The sequence below is a fragment of the Ursus maritimus genome, unplaced genomic scaffold, assembly GCF_017311325.1.
Source record: "Ursus maritimus isolate PB19 unplaced genomic scaffold, ASM1731132v1 scaffold_12, whole genome shotgun sequence".
Taxonomy (NCBI): domain Eukaryota; kingdom Metazoa; phylum Chordata; class Mammalia; order Carnivora; family Ursidae; genus Ursus; species Ursus maritimus.
Genome location: NW_024423564.1, coordinates 60240616 through 60255909, shown reverse-complemented (window position 1 = coordinate 60255909; position 15294 = coordinate 60240616). Strand labels below are relative to the sequence as shown.

Here is a 15294-nt window from a genome sequence, read left to right as displayed (position 1 = left end):
GGTAGGATACACGTTTATGAAAATGGAATCCAAAGGCCGTACCCTTTGTAAGGATTAAAGAAAAATAAAGCCACGTGCCAGTTTTGATATTGGCACTTGGTGGGTTAAAAAAAAAATTCCTCTGGGGGCCTCTGGCTGGCTCAGTCTGTAGAGCACGGGACTCTTGATCTTGGGGTTGTGAGTTCAAGTCCCATGGTGGGCGTGGAAGCTACTTAAAGGAAAATAAATCCCTCTGAAAATGGTTAACTGCAGGTGGTCCCTCACACTGGTCCTTGGTCCAAGTTCATACTGCCTAAGTGCTCTAAAAACTGAATGGTCGAATTTAGTGTCAGGTAGTCAGGGGTGCCCCAGGGTGACTAGCAGAAGCAAAACCAAATCCTTTCTAGAGGAACATAGCTTCAGCCAGGACTTAAGGAATTCCCAGGCAAAGGGTCAAGGAAAATGAACCGCTCATAGTCTGCAACCCCCAAACTCAGAAGAAAACAAGGCCCCGCGAGTGAAAACCGACAGAGAGGCAAACAGCAGAGTCAGACCCAGGAAGTCTTTAGAAGTCAAAACAACCAGACACAGAATAAAACAATATGTTTAAAGAAATAAAAAATAGCTTGAAAATACGGACGACAGTAGACTATACGGCATGACCAAGAGAATTTGAGAGGGAGCAAAACAGAACTTCCAGAAATGAAAAATACAATTAAAACACAAAATTTAATGGGAAGACTTAACATAGCTTAGACACAGCCGATTGGAGAATTAGGTAAGATCTCTCCAGAAACCGGAGAGATGGGAAGTATGAGAGGTGAAGACAGAGAGAAGGGCTAGCATGTGTGCAATCAGAGTGATAGAGGAACGAAGAGAGAACAAGGGAAAGGCAATTATTTTCTTATATTTGTGGAAAAACTTCCAAATGATTGAGCACCAACCTCCAGATTTAGGAATCACAATGAATCCCAACTACGAAAAAATAAAATAAAAAGCAATCCATAACTACATACGTCATAGCAAAATTGCAGAACACTAAAGTCAAAGATCTCAGAAGCAGCTGGAAATAATAGGTTGATCACCCAAAGCCTGGCAAACTGACTTCTCAAAGCATAGCTAGGAGCCAGGAGGCAGTGGCATATTAATATTACCAATGTTGCACTCAAAGTAATTGACACCCTAGAATTCTACGTACAGTGCAAACAGTTTCAAGAAAGAGGATAAAATGAAGTTTGTTGTTGTTGTTTCCAAGCAGAAACTAGAAGAGCTCACTACTACCAAACTCTTATTAAGGAAATGATGAAGGCTATTCTTCTTTTCTTTTTTTTTAAGATTTTATTTACTTATCTGTCAGAGAAAGAGAGAGAGAGAGAACAAGCAGGGGGAGCGGCAGGCAGAGGGAGAAGCTGTCTCCCCACCGAGCAAGGAACCCAATGTGGGGCTTGGATCATGACCTGAGCCGAAGGTAGATGCTTAACCGACTGACCCACCCAGGTATCCCAAAGCTATTCTTTTTTTAAAAAGATCTATTTATTTATTTTAGAGAGAGAGCGCGCGCGCGCGCATGCACACGTGTGTGAGTATGTGGGGGGAGGGGCAGAGGCAGAGCGAGAGAGAATCTCAAGCAGACTCCTCGCTGAGTGCAGAGCTGGACGTGCGGCTCGATCTCACAACCCTGAGATCACACCCTGAGCTGAAATCAAGAGTCAGATACTTAACGACTGAGCCACCCAGGTGCCCCGATAAAGGCTATTCTTCAGGCAGAAGAAAATCGATCCCAGGTGGTGGATCCGAGATTCAATTTAAAAAATGGTCAGTTAAGGGGCGCCTGGGTGGCACAGCGGTTAAGCGCCTGCCTTCAGCTCAGGGCGTGATCCCGGCGTTATGGGATCGAGCCCCACATCAGGCTCTTCAGCTATGAGCCTGCTTCTTCCTCTCCCACTCCCCCTGCTTGTGTTCCCTCTCTCGCTGGCTGTCTCTATCTCTGTCAAATAAATAAATAAAATCTTAAAAAAAAAATGGTCAGCTAAGATATTGGTTAAATAAGCAAACATGGATCACATAAAACGATAATGTCTAATTGGTAGGGTTTAAAAAACAGAACTGGACTGAAATAAAGGATGACAATAGCATAGAAGTTGGCATATGGCTGACTGAACTTAAACTCTCGTAAGGTCCTTTGGGTTTGGGTTTTGGTTTGTTGGTTTTCCGAAGGCGGGTAACACTATTACTTAATTTTAGACTTTGCCGGTTAGTATGCATGTTCCAATGGCTAGGGCAACCCTAGAGAATAGACGTGAAATACGTAACTCTCACCAAGCAGAAGAGAGAAAAGCAGAGTAAGAGAAGGCAGGCAAATTCAGAAATCCTAAAGCAAGTAAGAAAAAAGAAAAATAAGGAGACAATTTAAAAGGAGAGATTCTACTTCTGGTAATGCAAAGCAGCTCCTTCTGACCAGCCCTCCTAGAGATAACACTGTGAACTCTGGACAAAATATAAAAAACGACTTCCTGGGGGCACCTGGCTGGCTCAGTCGGTGTGACTCTTGATCTCGGGGTTGTGAGTTTCAGCCCCATGTTGGGCGTAGAGCTTACTTAATTAAAAAAAAAAAAAAGAAAAAACTTAGAAAACCAAAAACGAACTACCTGAAGATTCTGGAAAGAGAGAAAAAGCAGGAAGAGACCGGAGGGGGGCCAACATGTGGAAGGAGCAGTTGCCATATGCAAAAGTAGGTGAAATCTCACAAACGGTATTCCAGCAGGGAAGCTAGAAACAAAGGAGTGAGCCGTGCAATTCCGCTCCGTGAACTACAAGAACAGGCAAGTCTCACCAATGGTGGTAGAAGTCGGGAGAGCGGTTGCCCTTGGTGGGGGATAGTGACTGGAAGGTCTCTGGGGTCCTGGCAACGTCCAATTTCTCCATCTGGGTGCTGATTACATGGTGCACTCGGGGAAAATTCATCAGAATTGGCACGATACGCGCAGTTTCGTGTCTGCATACGGTGTTTCAGTAGGAATTAGCAAAATCAAAAGGGAGCAGAAACAGGCAGGCAGGAGCAGACCGTGGAGGGGCCTGGACACCAGACCACAGAGCTTGGACGTGCCCCGTGGGCAGTGGGAGACACGGAAGGCATGCGAACCGGTTGTCGGAAAGGCTCCCTGGCGGCAGGATTTTGGCGGCTGGCCCAGGGGAGAGCTTGCCCTGTGGGACAGTATTTAGAAGGCTGGCCCAGATCTGGGCTTCTGGTGATGAGGACCTGAGCCAGAGCGGAGGGTGTGGGGTTGGAGGGACAGGACAAAATTGGAAGGACCTTTGGGTAATTGGGTGCCTGAGGCCAGGGGAGGAGAGGGGGAGTCCGAGGGGGTTCTTGGGAGAGGCTTGTCACCGCAGCTGAAGAGCGGGTGAGGGGCTAATGGGACAAGACAGGAGTTCCTGCCCAAGGAGGATTTTGCTGAGAAAGAAAACTTGGCCACGTTGGTTGGTAGGCCACGTGGAAGAGGCAAGCGGGAGGGAGCTCTAGATGGCACAGGGCCCTGAGGCAGGGTGGGGGGCTCGGAGCCGGGAGCAGGCAGGGCAGGGGTGTGGAAGGCAGAGGGGTGGGTGCAGAAAAGGGAGATCTGAGGTGGCAGGAGGGTGTTCACTGTTGAGCCCTGAGGCGCCCAGGGTGGGGACCTCGGGGGATGAGGAGGATTTCCAGGCGGGACTGAATGGCCTGGGTAATCCCCGGAATACAGTTTAGTGGATAGTTTCACCACTGTGCCCAGTGAAGTTTTTCCGCGTAGTCACTGGTAATCTTAATCAGCTTACTTCTTGTTTGTTAAAGCTTTTCCTTTTTTTTTTTTTTTTAAGATTTTATTTATTTATTTGACAGAGAGAGAACACAAGCAGGGGGAGTGGGAGAGGAAGAAGCAGGCTCCCAGCGGAGGAGCCTGATGTGGGGCTCGATTCTATAATGCCGGGATCACGCCCTGAGCCGAAGGCAGATGCTTAACGACTGCGCCACCCAGGTGCCCCTTGTTAAAGCTTTTCTTTAGCAGCTAGTAGTGTCGTCTTTGCCTTATCCTGGCATCTAGGTTTCAGGGTCTGGGTCTCCCCGCCCGGCCCTCATTCCCGCCCTGCTGCACACTGTTATCTGTGCCTTGGGGGAGGAGGCAGGGTGGAGTAGGGAAAAGATAAGGGACACTTCATGCCCTTGGGCCAGGGTTTTCCCTCCGTGGGTCTCAGTTTCCTCCCCACGGACTGCCTGATTCCAAAGCCCTTTGCACACAGCCCGCTACCTGCAGGCCTCCCTCTCAGATCTGCTGTGCCCTAAGCTTGCAATGTGCCTCAGAACCAGGCTGTCACCCCAAGATAAACAAAGGTCTAAGGTTATATGGTGAGGGGCTTTGATGGGGAGGCTTGAATGCTGGGCAAGGAACTGGGGCTTCATTAGAGTAAGATCATTTCTCGGCAGTGGCGGAGGGCCCTTCTTTGAAAGGATACCTCCCCGCCTCCAGCTACTGTGTGAGTGAGAGGAGGGGCCTCATTGGCTGGGAGCACCTGAGTCATGGTGACCTCACAAAGACCGTAACACCAGCCTGGGCTGGGGGGAGACAAGGTAAGCTGAGGGGTGGCTCTGGGAAAGTCCCAGGGGTGGGGGCGGCCTTCACAGCCTCCACAAGGCAGTTACCACCTTGACCCCACCCCCCTGGGTAAAAGTTTTCCCCTGGCTGTAATTCCACAGTTAGAACTTCATACCTTTGGCTTAAAGCTGAATTTTCTGTTACCATGTGGATGCCCCAGGTGGAGGTAACACACTGAACTTTATGTCCGCAGCTCAAGGCTCCTGGGAAAAGAGTTTAGGCTTGTTTTGAGAGTATGGTGGGCGGGAGTTGGGGGAGGTGAGAAGACCCAGGAAGGAATGCCATAGACTGGGGGTAGTGGGGGCGGGGCATGAAGGCAGAGACCCTGGAAGCCAGACTCGGTCTTTATCTCAAGTTCCCCTACCCTATCCTCACCCGGGGGGGGGGGAGGGATGAGGAGGAGGAGCATTTATGGGGGGCCATTGGGGGTCAGGTGCTGTGACCCTCACTATGTGCGTTATCCATTTTCTTCCCCACACGAGTCTTACGGATTGAGTATTAAGACCGATGCCCAGCATGGTGAGGCCACCTGCCCACATTCACACTACTGGTCAGAGACCAAGTAGCTTTCAAATTCCGGTCCAGCTGACCACAAAGCCCTGGATTTGTGCATCATAACTGGGCATCAGGAGAGTTGTGTTGTTTTCACTGGACTTCTCCTCTAGGGTAGGGCCTAAGTGGCAGCNGGAATGGGGAATGAGAAATGGGAAGATGTGGCTTCACTGAGTGATTCATGGCTCAGAAATCTCTGGGGTGTTGTAGGAAAAGCTGTCAGTTGAGAGGACCTGGGTTTGAATTCTGACTGCCATTTTCTGGGGCTTTGCCAACATTACTTTAGATTCCTTACTAGTCTGAATTAACATGCCAGGAAGTGAGGATAATGATACCTATCTTGAAGAGTTGTCATCCATCCATCCACCCATCCATCCATCCATCCATCCACCCATCCATCCATCCATCCATCCACCCACCCATCCATTCCCTCACTCCACGAATGTTCCTGAACCTCCCCTGTGTGCTAGGCACCGTGTCATGTGCTGGGAAAACAGGGGTGACATGATAGCCAGAGACTGACGAGCTCATTGTTTGAGTGGAGACACGCGAGTAAACAGAGTGATCCTCTAGAACAGAGTGAAAACGTGCAAGGGGCATTTCACCCACATTGGAGGGTCCCAGGAAGACTTCCTGGAGGAAGGGACTCCTAAACTGGCATCTAAAATGTTCGATGTTAGCCAGGGGAAGTGATGGAGGGTTAGATGGGTAATCTTGGGGAAGTTTACAGGAAGAAGAAAGAGTATTTACAAAGGCCCCAAGTCAAGAAGGAGGCCAACACATCTGAGGCACTGGGAGAAGTTGAGAGTGTGGGACTGGGGAATGGATGTAGCTGGAGAGATAGAGGGGCCAGGCCTGTGGGCTGAGGGTCCTGGTAAAAGAAACAGCCATCACACTGTGGACCAGGGTGTCTCCACCATTGGCCTACCCACCAGCTATGTGATAATCACTTCGGGGAGGGGTGAAAGGGGGAGAGCTTGATAAGTCTGACTCCTTAGCCCCCTCAGAGGTACAAAGCAGAGGTCAGAAATCTGTCTTATGAAAAATATAAGCCTTACCTACACCCCATCATCTGAAAACCCATGAGGAGTCCCAGAGGGTTCTACAGGGGAATGGCATGGTTGGATTGGCATGCATTTTTCCTTTGTCTGAGAATATCTTTATTTCCCCTTCATTCCTGAGGGAGAGTTTTGCCAGATCTAGAATTCACAGTTGACAGTTTTGTTTGTTTGTTTGTTTCACCACTGGAAAAATGTGTGCAACTTCTTTCTGGCCTCCCTGGTTTCAGATGAGAAATCCTCTGTCATTCGAATGGGTGTTCTCTCATATGTAATGCTCTCTGGTTGCTTTTAAGATTTTTTTCCATTGTGTTTAGTTTTTGGAAGTTTAATCATGATGCGTTTTGGCGTGGATTTCTTTGGGTTTATCCTGTTTGTGGTTATCCTCTTCACTAAGTTTGGGATGTTTTCAACTATTCCTTCTTTGAATGTTTTCAATGCTTTCTCTTCCTCTGGAACTCTAAGAGCGCTCGATATTTTGTTTTGTATCACAGGTCTCTGAGGCAGATCTGTGTTGCAGGCCTCTCTGGTGCACCGTCTGGGGTACATGGGAGATAAAAAGAAAACCCTGGGCAATGCATCCAGTGTCATCCCTCAAGTTCCGAGGTTCCTAGACAGTCCACTGCCTTCTTCTTAGCTTTCAGAATCCATTGATGGTTTTCAGTTGAATCATTTCCAGGAGATTTAGTTGTACTTGGAAGGGAGGAGCAGGAAAAGTGAGTCTACACCCTCTTGCCTGGTACATGCATTAAAAAAATTGTGGCACAATATTGCATAGCATAAAATTCACTATTAGTGGCATTTAGTGCCTTTATAGTGTTGTGCGACCATCGTCACTATCTAGTACCCAAACATTTTTGTCACTCCACAAGGTAAGCTTGTACCCAGCAAGCAGTCCCTTCCCATTCTCCTCTTTCCTCAGTCCCTGGCAACCTCTCTCCAGCTGCCTTAATCTGCTTTTAGTCTTGCTAGAATTGATTAGTCTAGATATTCATATGAATGGAATCATACGAGATGTGGCCTTTGTGTCTGACTTCTCTCACTTCACATAATATTTTCAGTTTGTCCTTACTTAGCAAGTATCAGCATGTGATTCTTTTTTATGGCTGCGTAATATTCCATTGCACGAAGAAACATTTTGTTTGTCCATTCACCAGGTCACGGACATTTGGGTTGTTTCCACCTTTGGCTCTTGCGAATGTGCAACTGTGAACATTTTTGTACAAGTTTTTGTTGGAACATCCATTTTCCATTCTTTTGAGTACGTAGCTAGGAGTGGAATTGCTGGATCACGTGCTAATTCTGTTTAACCCCCTGAGGTACCACCAGGTTGGTTTTTACAGAGGCCGCACCATTTTACATCCCTATCAGCACTGTTTAAGGCTGTTGATTTTCTACATCCTTGCCAGCACTTGTTCTTTTCTTTCTTTCTTTCTTCTTTTTTTAATTTTTAACTTTTCGTTTTAAAAGATATCTCTAGGGGCACCTGGGTGGCACAGTGGTTAAGCGTCTGCCTTCGGCTCAGGGCGTGATCCTGGCGTTACGGGATCGAGCCCCACATCAGGCTCTTCTGCTATGAACCTGCTTCTTCCTCTCCCACTCCCCCTGCTTGTGTTCCCTCTCTTGCTGGCTGTCTCTATCTCTGTCGAATAAATAAATAAAATCTTAAAAAAAAAAAAAGATATCTCTGTGCCCAATGTGGGGCTCAAACTCATGACCCCGAAATCAAGGGTCGCATGCTCTGCTGACCGAGCCAGCAGGTGCCCCTTGTTATTTTCCATTTAAAAAATTATAGTGAGTATAAAATAATATCTCATCATGGATTTGAATTGCAACTTCCTGAGGACTAACGATGTGGAGCATATTTTTGTGTGCTTGTTAAATATTTGTATATCTTCTTTGGAAAAGTGTTCTAGTCAAGTCTCATTTACCCATTTTAAAAATGGATTGCTTGCTTTTTGGTTGTTGAGTTTTAAGAGTTCTTTATATATTCTGGGGATGTCTGGGTGGCTCGGTCGGTTAAGCATCTGACTCTTGATCTCAGCTCAGATCTTGATCTCAGGGTTGTGAGTTCAAGCCCCACGCTGGGCTCTACATGGCATGGAGCCTGCTTTAAAAAAAAGTTCTTTATATATTCTGGATACTGTACTCATCAGTTATATGACTTACAAATATTTTCTCCCATTCTGTAGGCTGTCTTTCCACCTCTTGATGATGTCTTTTGATGCACAAGTTTTTAATTTTGATGATGCCTAACTGACTTTTTTTCTTTTGTTGCTTGTGCTTTTGGTGTCACGTCTAACAAACCATTGCCAAATCTAAGGTTGTAAAGATGTACCCCTATGTTTTCTTCTAAGAGTTTTCTTTTTTTTTTTAAAGATTTTATTTATTTATCTGACAGAGATAGAGACAGCCAGCGAGAGAGGGAACACAAGCAGGGGGAGTGGGAGAGGAAGAAGCAGGCTCATAGCGGAGGAGCCTGATGTGGGGCTCGATCCCATAACGCCAGGATCACGCCCTGAGCCGAAGGCAGACGCTTAACCGCTGTGCCACCCAGGCGCCCCTCTTCTAAGAGTTTTCTAATTTTAGCTTTTATATTTAGGTCTTTAATCCTTTTTGAGTCAATTTTTGTATATAGTGTGAGGTAGGGGTCCAAGGTCATTTTTTTGCATGTTGAAACCTAGTGGTCCTACCACCATTTGTTGAAGAGACTATTCTACCTCCAATGAATGGAACTGGCAACCCTGTCAAAAATTAATTGACCATGGATGCATAGGTATATTTCTGGGCTCTCAGTTCTATTCCATTCATCTGTATGTCTATCCTTATGTCAGCACCACACCATTGAATGCAATTTTAAAGGAAGATATGTGCAGCTCGATTTGGAAAATGGCTTGTTGGGAGCAGTCCCTCCATATAGGGGTCTTAGGCAATGGGATCTGCACTAGGGTCTGGCAGTGGTGATGGAGATAGGGGGAGATATTTGGGAGCTTTTCTGGAGCCAGAGTTGGCAGAACTTGGCCAAAATTGGATGCAGCAAGTGAGAAAGAGAGTAGTCAAGGATGATAGCATTTCTGTCTTGTATAGTAGAGCCAGTTTCTAGAAATGGAAGAGAATAGGAAGGTCTGATTTAGGAGAAAGATGGCAAGTTCTGTTTTGGATTCTCTAGGTGTGAGGTGCCCCAGTGTCAGATGTGTGTGTGCACACGTAGGTGTGTGAGTGCTTTCACATATTCCAGGCCCATATAGCTGGTAAATGTGTTCTCCACGAGGAACTAGAAGATCCACTGAGAGTTACACCCCCTGAGAGCTCCAACCACCCTGTTCAAGGCTTGGAAGGGTTCACTGAGGAGAGAGGATGGGAATCAGTCAGTGATTCTCTCAGTCTCAGACAGGGTTCGCTAGCTGTTTCATAGCTGTCCTCTACCCTCCCTATTTGGGACCCTAAGGCTTGGAAAGCAAAGGCCAAGAGGTAGCTTGTGGCTGCCGAGTCAGTAGCGAGCTCCTTTGGCTCCGCTGTGTCCCACCCAAGCCCCCCCACAACCACCGCTCTTCCCAATGCACAATGTCCCTTTGGTGGAGGGTAAGACATGGGCTGCTCCTGTCACTGGCAGGCAGCTCTGAAGTCTTGCCTGTCTGTTGCGAGATGAAAGAAGAGGATGAGGGAATAGAAGAAGAATGGGGGAGACCTGTTCTTTTCTCACGGAAGAGGGAGGGTCAGCCAGGGTTGAGACCTGTAGCTTTCTGCCCAGTGACCTGGTATTATGCTCCTGCTATGTCAGAGGGGTAGAGATTGTTCTCTTCCACAGCCCAAACCACATGGGCCTTCTAAAATCCTACGCACAGCCTCAGAGGCTTCACCTGATGCGTATTTTTCCAGGTTGAAAATGCCTCTCTTCGATAACCGTGGTGTGTGTGTGTGTGCACGCGTGCACACACACCCCCCCACCTGCATGCACACAGGTGGGAGGGGTGATGAAGGGAAGATCTAGGGTTTTTTGGAGCCTGAAGATTTTTTTTAGGCTCTTCTTTAAGTAAAAGAAGACAGAATTGTGAACACCAAATTAAGTAGAGTACCCTTGGAAAGGGACTGTGTAGCCAGGGGTCCTGAATCTTTAAATTTCATTAGCTTCCGGGTCAGATCAGATCTGGTGCTGAGGGTAAGTGGATACGTCCTGCTTCTGAGGCGGGGTGCAAAGCTGTGCATGGACGAAGGCAGCTCTCACTGGGCTCCGAGCGTCTTACTCCTCTCTGGCCACAGTGCCTGGCGAAGAGCGCCAGAAGGGTAGCCATCATTTAGAGAGGGCCTTTGGTAGCCCGTGTGTTCTGTGCTAGGCCCGAAACCACCACCACCCTGGGTGGCAGGCTGTCGCTCCCCATGTTAGAGATGAGCGGGATGAGGGCCAGAGGGGGAAAGTCTCTTGGCCAGGCTCACTCAGACTAGTAAAAGTTGAACTGGGATGGAATCCAGAGCCATCCAAATCTATGGTCGGTCCAAAGCCAAACTATAAAGATGCACAGAAAAATTTATAGAATGAGCGAACGATTTAGTGAATGAGTTAGTGTGTGAATAATACATGAATACGCGATGAAATGAGCTAGCGAACGAATAAATGGATGAAGAAGACGTGAAACGATGAAGCAAGTAGCTTATTTACTGAACAGTTCCTGTGTGCCAGGTGCTGTGCTAGACTCTCTGAGATCTTGCTGCCCAGTGCAGAGACCAGATATTATTATGTGCCAACAAGGGACAAGTGGACAAGACACCCTGGGAACTTACAAGTGGACCTTACCTTTCTGGGGGCTCTGGAAGTCTCTTAAGCTGAAATTTGAAGGGTGAAGCCATAGGGGCTAGCCGGGAAGGAGTCTGGAGAAGGGTGTGCCCAACTTCTGGAAGGCCCAGACTGAACCCAGGAGCCTGGCTCTTTGGAAAAACACAGACGCATTGAGGGGTGGTGGAATGGAGTGGGGAAGGGAGTATGGAGGGGCAGGAGGAGTGAAAGAGGCGTTAAAGCCAGACACAGAAGGGCCTTTTAGGTCCTGCTGAGAATTGGAGACGCTGTCCTGAAGACAGTGGAAAAAGCCATGGAGGAGTTTAGGTGGCTGACTGGCAGAAAGAGAGGGTCTTGGCTTCCCTGAGAGCCGGTAGGGTGGGTGACCTTCCTTTCCTTGACCTCCACTTCTTTAAGTATATAATGGGGCAATAACACCCAACTTCCAGAACTCTCTGTGTGTGTGTGTGTGTGTGTGTGTGTGTGTGTGTGTAGGGCAGATCTGGTTAGCAGATGTGCATGTCTGGCCTGTTGACTTTGCTCAGCAAGCATTGAGAAAACACACTTCACCTGACTCGGTCTTCTTCTGTGTCTCCTCCCAGGGGCCCAGTCCTGCTTAAGAACACCATGAATGCAGGTGAGCTGTCCCTGGTTCCCACAGGGAGAGGAGCCCCAGTCTGGAAGTGGGGGAGGGTGGGGGAGGGTTGGGGAGTTCACCCGGCAGTCAGATTGCTGGTGTGAGGTGGGCTCTGGTTTTGAGGACTGCCCCAGGTTCTCCAGGTAGCCCGCCTCACCCAGAATAGGTAAACCGCCACGGCCTGCTTTGGGAATCCAGTGCCACAGCCAGCTGCAGAATAGTTCTAGAAATTTAGGCTGGAAGTAGGGTAACCCCTCAGGGGGCTCCTCCTTCCCCTTTACTACCTTGGTCTAGTATTTATGGACTTCCCACTGGGTGCTAGAGGCTGGGCATGTCCCAGGGACCAAGATAAGCATGGTTGTGGCCACCTCTACCAGAGGCTAGACCACGAAATGGGTCACTGGAATAAAGTAGGTTGAAGATTTTGCCAGGAGGAGCGGACGTGGAAAAGGACATCGGGAGGAGGTTCCAAGCCAAGGGAATTGCGTTGATTAAGGGCCGAGCGCTGAGAGGAAGAAGGGTGCGGTCAGAGAAACCCAGGGGATCTGGCTGGCTCCCAGAATGCAAGGGGCAGAGCTGAGTAGATGGGGTTGGAAGGGTGGGCTGGGTGTGGTCACAAAGGACCTGAGAAGTCATGCAAGGGCTTTCATCCTAAGGATGGTGGGGAGCCATGGAAAGGTATTAAGCATGACTTAGAAGGTGGAGCATGCTGAATTTGCCTTTTTCCCTCTCAGGCGCATTGCAGGGAGCTCAACAGTTGGCTATCGGAGAGAAGGGTGCAGTGGCATTGAGAGACCACCAGACCGGGCATGGCTCTGAGCCCAGAGTCTAGTCTGGTCCTCTGTGAAAGCTCGAAGGTGACACCTACTCTCAGCTTCACCGAGGTCTCAGATTTAGCCTCCGGCACCATCTCTGGGCCCCACTCAGACATGGGCCTTGTTCCTCTCGTGAACCCACCCCTGAATCCTGGCTCAGCTCTTGTTCCAGACCTTAATCCAAGTCTGAGTCCTGTCTCAGAGGAGGCCCCTGGCCTGGTGACTGGTCACACCCCCAGGCCTGTTGACAGCTGGACCGCGGGCCCCGCCTCCCTCCAAATCACCACTTCCCGCTCAGGTGAAGCCCTGGGCCCGAGTTCAAATCACGTCTCGAGGCCTAACTCCCAGAGGGCCCTAAGTCCAGCCTCAAACCTCATTCTGAGCCCCAGCTCTACTGAGGCCCAGGGTCTGAGCTCAGGGGGCCACACAGGGCCCAATTCTCAGGAGGCTTTCAACTCCCTCTCAAGCAAGATTTTTGATTTGGGTCAGAGTAACTCCAATCCTTCCAGGCCTGAAGCAAACCCATTTATAAGGCCCTATTCAAGAGAGGCCCTGGTTGTGGGCCAGTGCGTCTCCAGGCCAGGCTCGAAAGCACTCCTTATTCCAGCCTCAAACTCTTCTCTGGACTTGGACTCCAACCCGATACTTGGTGTGGGCTCAAAAACCACCTCCAAGCTGGACCTGCATGCAGCTCGAGGTTCTGGTGGGACCCTGATCCCAGATGCCAACGAGACCATCACTGTGGTTTCACATAAGATCTCTGGGTCTGTCTCAAAAGGAGCCCTTGGGGCAGCCTGGGACACAAGTTCCAAGGGAACCATCAGCATGGCTTCAAATGGCAATCCCAGGTCTGACTTGAATATGACCATCACTCAGGCCTCATGCTTGACCCTGATTCCTGGCTCCAGTGACGGTATCAGCCTGCACTCCAGCACCCGTGGACCCAACTCCACCCTTTCTCCAGCCTCGTGCATGACCCTGATCCTGGGCTCCAATGAGACCGTCAGCCTGGGCTCCAGCCTCATCTTCAGCGACACGTCCACCCTGACACTGAGCAGCCAGCAAGATTATTCCGAGGACAATAGCGTCCATGCCATACCCCTGGATGAGAATCTGGGGAGCTGGGGCGAGATGGGCAGCACTGAGACAGGTCAGTTCCCGCTGGGGTTCCCCACCTCTAATACCACAGACGAGGACACCACAGCCTTCCAAAGCATCCCAGAAGGTGAGTACAGCAAGGGCGACAGCCCCAGAGAGCCACTACCTTGGAAGAATTTTGTATTCAGACTCGTAGGGCAGGGAGGCTAGAGAAGAGGAGTGGGAAGAGGAAGGAGCAGCATACAGTGGACAGCATGCAACATATTAATTATAACGAGAGATCTAGTGCTCAGCCTCTGCTTGCTGTGTGACTTGGGACAAACGACTTAACCTCGCTGAGCTTCAATTTCCCTAACTGAAATATCTCCATATCATAACGCTTTTATTATGTCCAGGTTATGAGTCACATAACTATCCATTTCTTTCAAAATGTATGCCTCTTTCTTTCCAGTTCCATTTCAGACCTGGCTTCTCAGGTTCAAGTCTGAGCCGTGGGGCAGGCAGGCTCTAGGCTCAGCTCACCTCTGCTGAGTGTTTGACATCCTCACTAGAGTGAAGCTTGACGTCCTGTCTGCGCCTCACTCACCTGGGATACACAGGGATTCTGCAAATGAATCCCTTATTGATTTTTGATGTTGTAAAGATCTTTTCCCAATTATTTATGTCTCCAAATATTTTTGTTTGTTCCTGCACCAACTCCATATTGTGATTTTTTTTTTTGAGATTTTATTTATTTATTTGACAGAGATAGAGACAGCCAGCGAGAGAGGGAACACAAGCAGGGGGAGTGGGAGAGGAAGAAGCAGGCTCATAGCAGAGGAGCCTGATGCGGGGCTCGATCCCACAACGCTGGGATCACGCCCTGAGCCGAAGGCAGACGCTTAACCGCTGTGCCACCCAGGCGCCCCCATATTGTGATTTTTGAAAATATACCATGGCTTTATAAATATGGGTTTACAAAGGTACAATGTGTGTCTGGTAGGGTGAGAATTCCTCTTTGAAGTTCTCAGACGTATTCTGAGGACAAGAGCATCCAACTGTGCCCTGGAGGCTATTAGTAGACACTCATTCTTCCATATACATTTTATTTAAAAACAAAAACAATTTTTTTTAAGATTTTATTTTTAAGTACTCTCTACACCCAACATGGAGCTTGAACTCACAGCCCCGAAATTAAGGGTCACGTTCTCCACCGACGGAGCCAGCCGGGTGCCCCTTCTACGTGCATTTTATATTTATTTATTTATTTGAGAGAGAGAGAGGGCACAAGCAAGGGGAGGGGCAGAGGGAGAAGCAGACCCCCTACTGAGCAGGGAGCCTGATGTGGGGCTCGATCCCAGGACCCCGGGGTCATGACCCGAGCCGAAGGCAGCCACTTAACCGACTGAGCCATCCACGTGCCCTGCAAGTCAGTTTTTTCTTTAAACAGTTTTATTGAGATATAATTCATATAACCATAACATTTATCCACTAAAAGGATACAACTTAATGCTTTAAAAATATACACAGTGTTAGGCAGCCATCACCACAATCCATTTTAGAACATTTTCATCTCCCCGAAAAGAAACCCTATACCCCTTAGATGTCATCCCCAACCCGTGACCCCCAGCCCTAGTCAATCACTAATCTACTTTCTGTCTCTATATATCTATTTTGGACATTTCATGTCAATGGAATCGTACAATATGTGGTCCTTTGTGATTGGCTTCTACTTAGCATAATGTTCTCGAGATTCATTCATGCCGTAGCGTGGATCAGG

General features: G+C 48.5%; 1 protein-coding gene across 1 annotated transcript in view; it reads left to right on the top strand.

Moving 5' to 3' along the window:
- The first annotated feature begins 12171 nt into the window (after positions 1–12171).
- Positions 12172–15294, top strand: part of MROH7 (maestro heat like repeat family member 7) — a 42421-nt gene continuing 39298 nt past the window's right edge. Inside the window, exon 1 of the mRNA XM_040626689.1 lies at positions 12172–13662. Coding sequence (XP_040482623.1) covers positions 12432–13662 — 1231 coding nt within the window. The 5' untranslated portion in view covers positions 12172–12431. The remainder of the gene's footprint in view (positions 13663–15294) is intronic.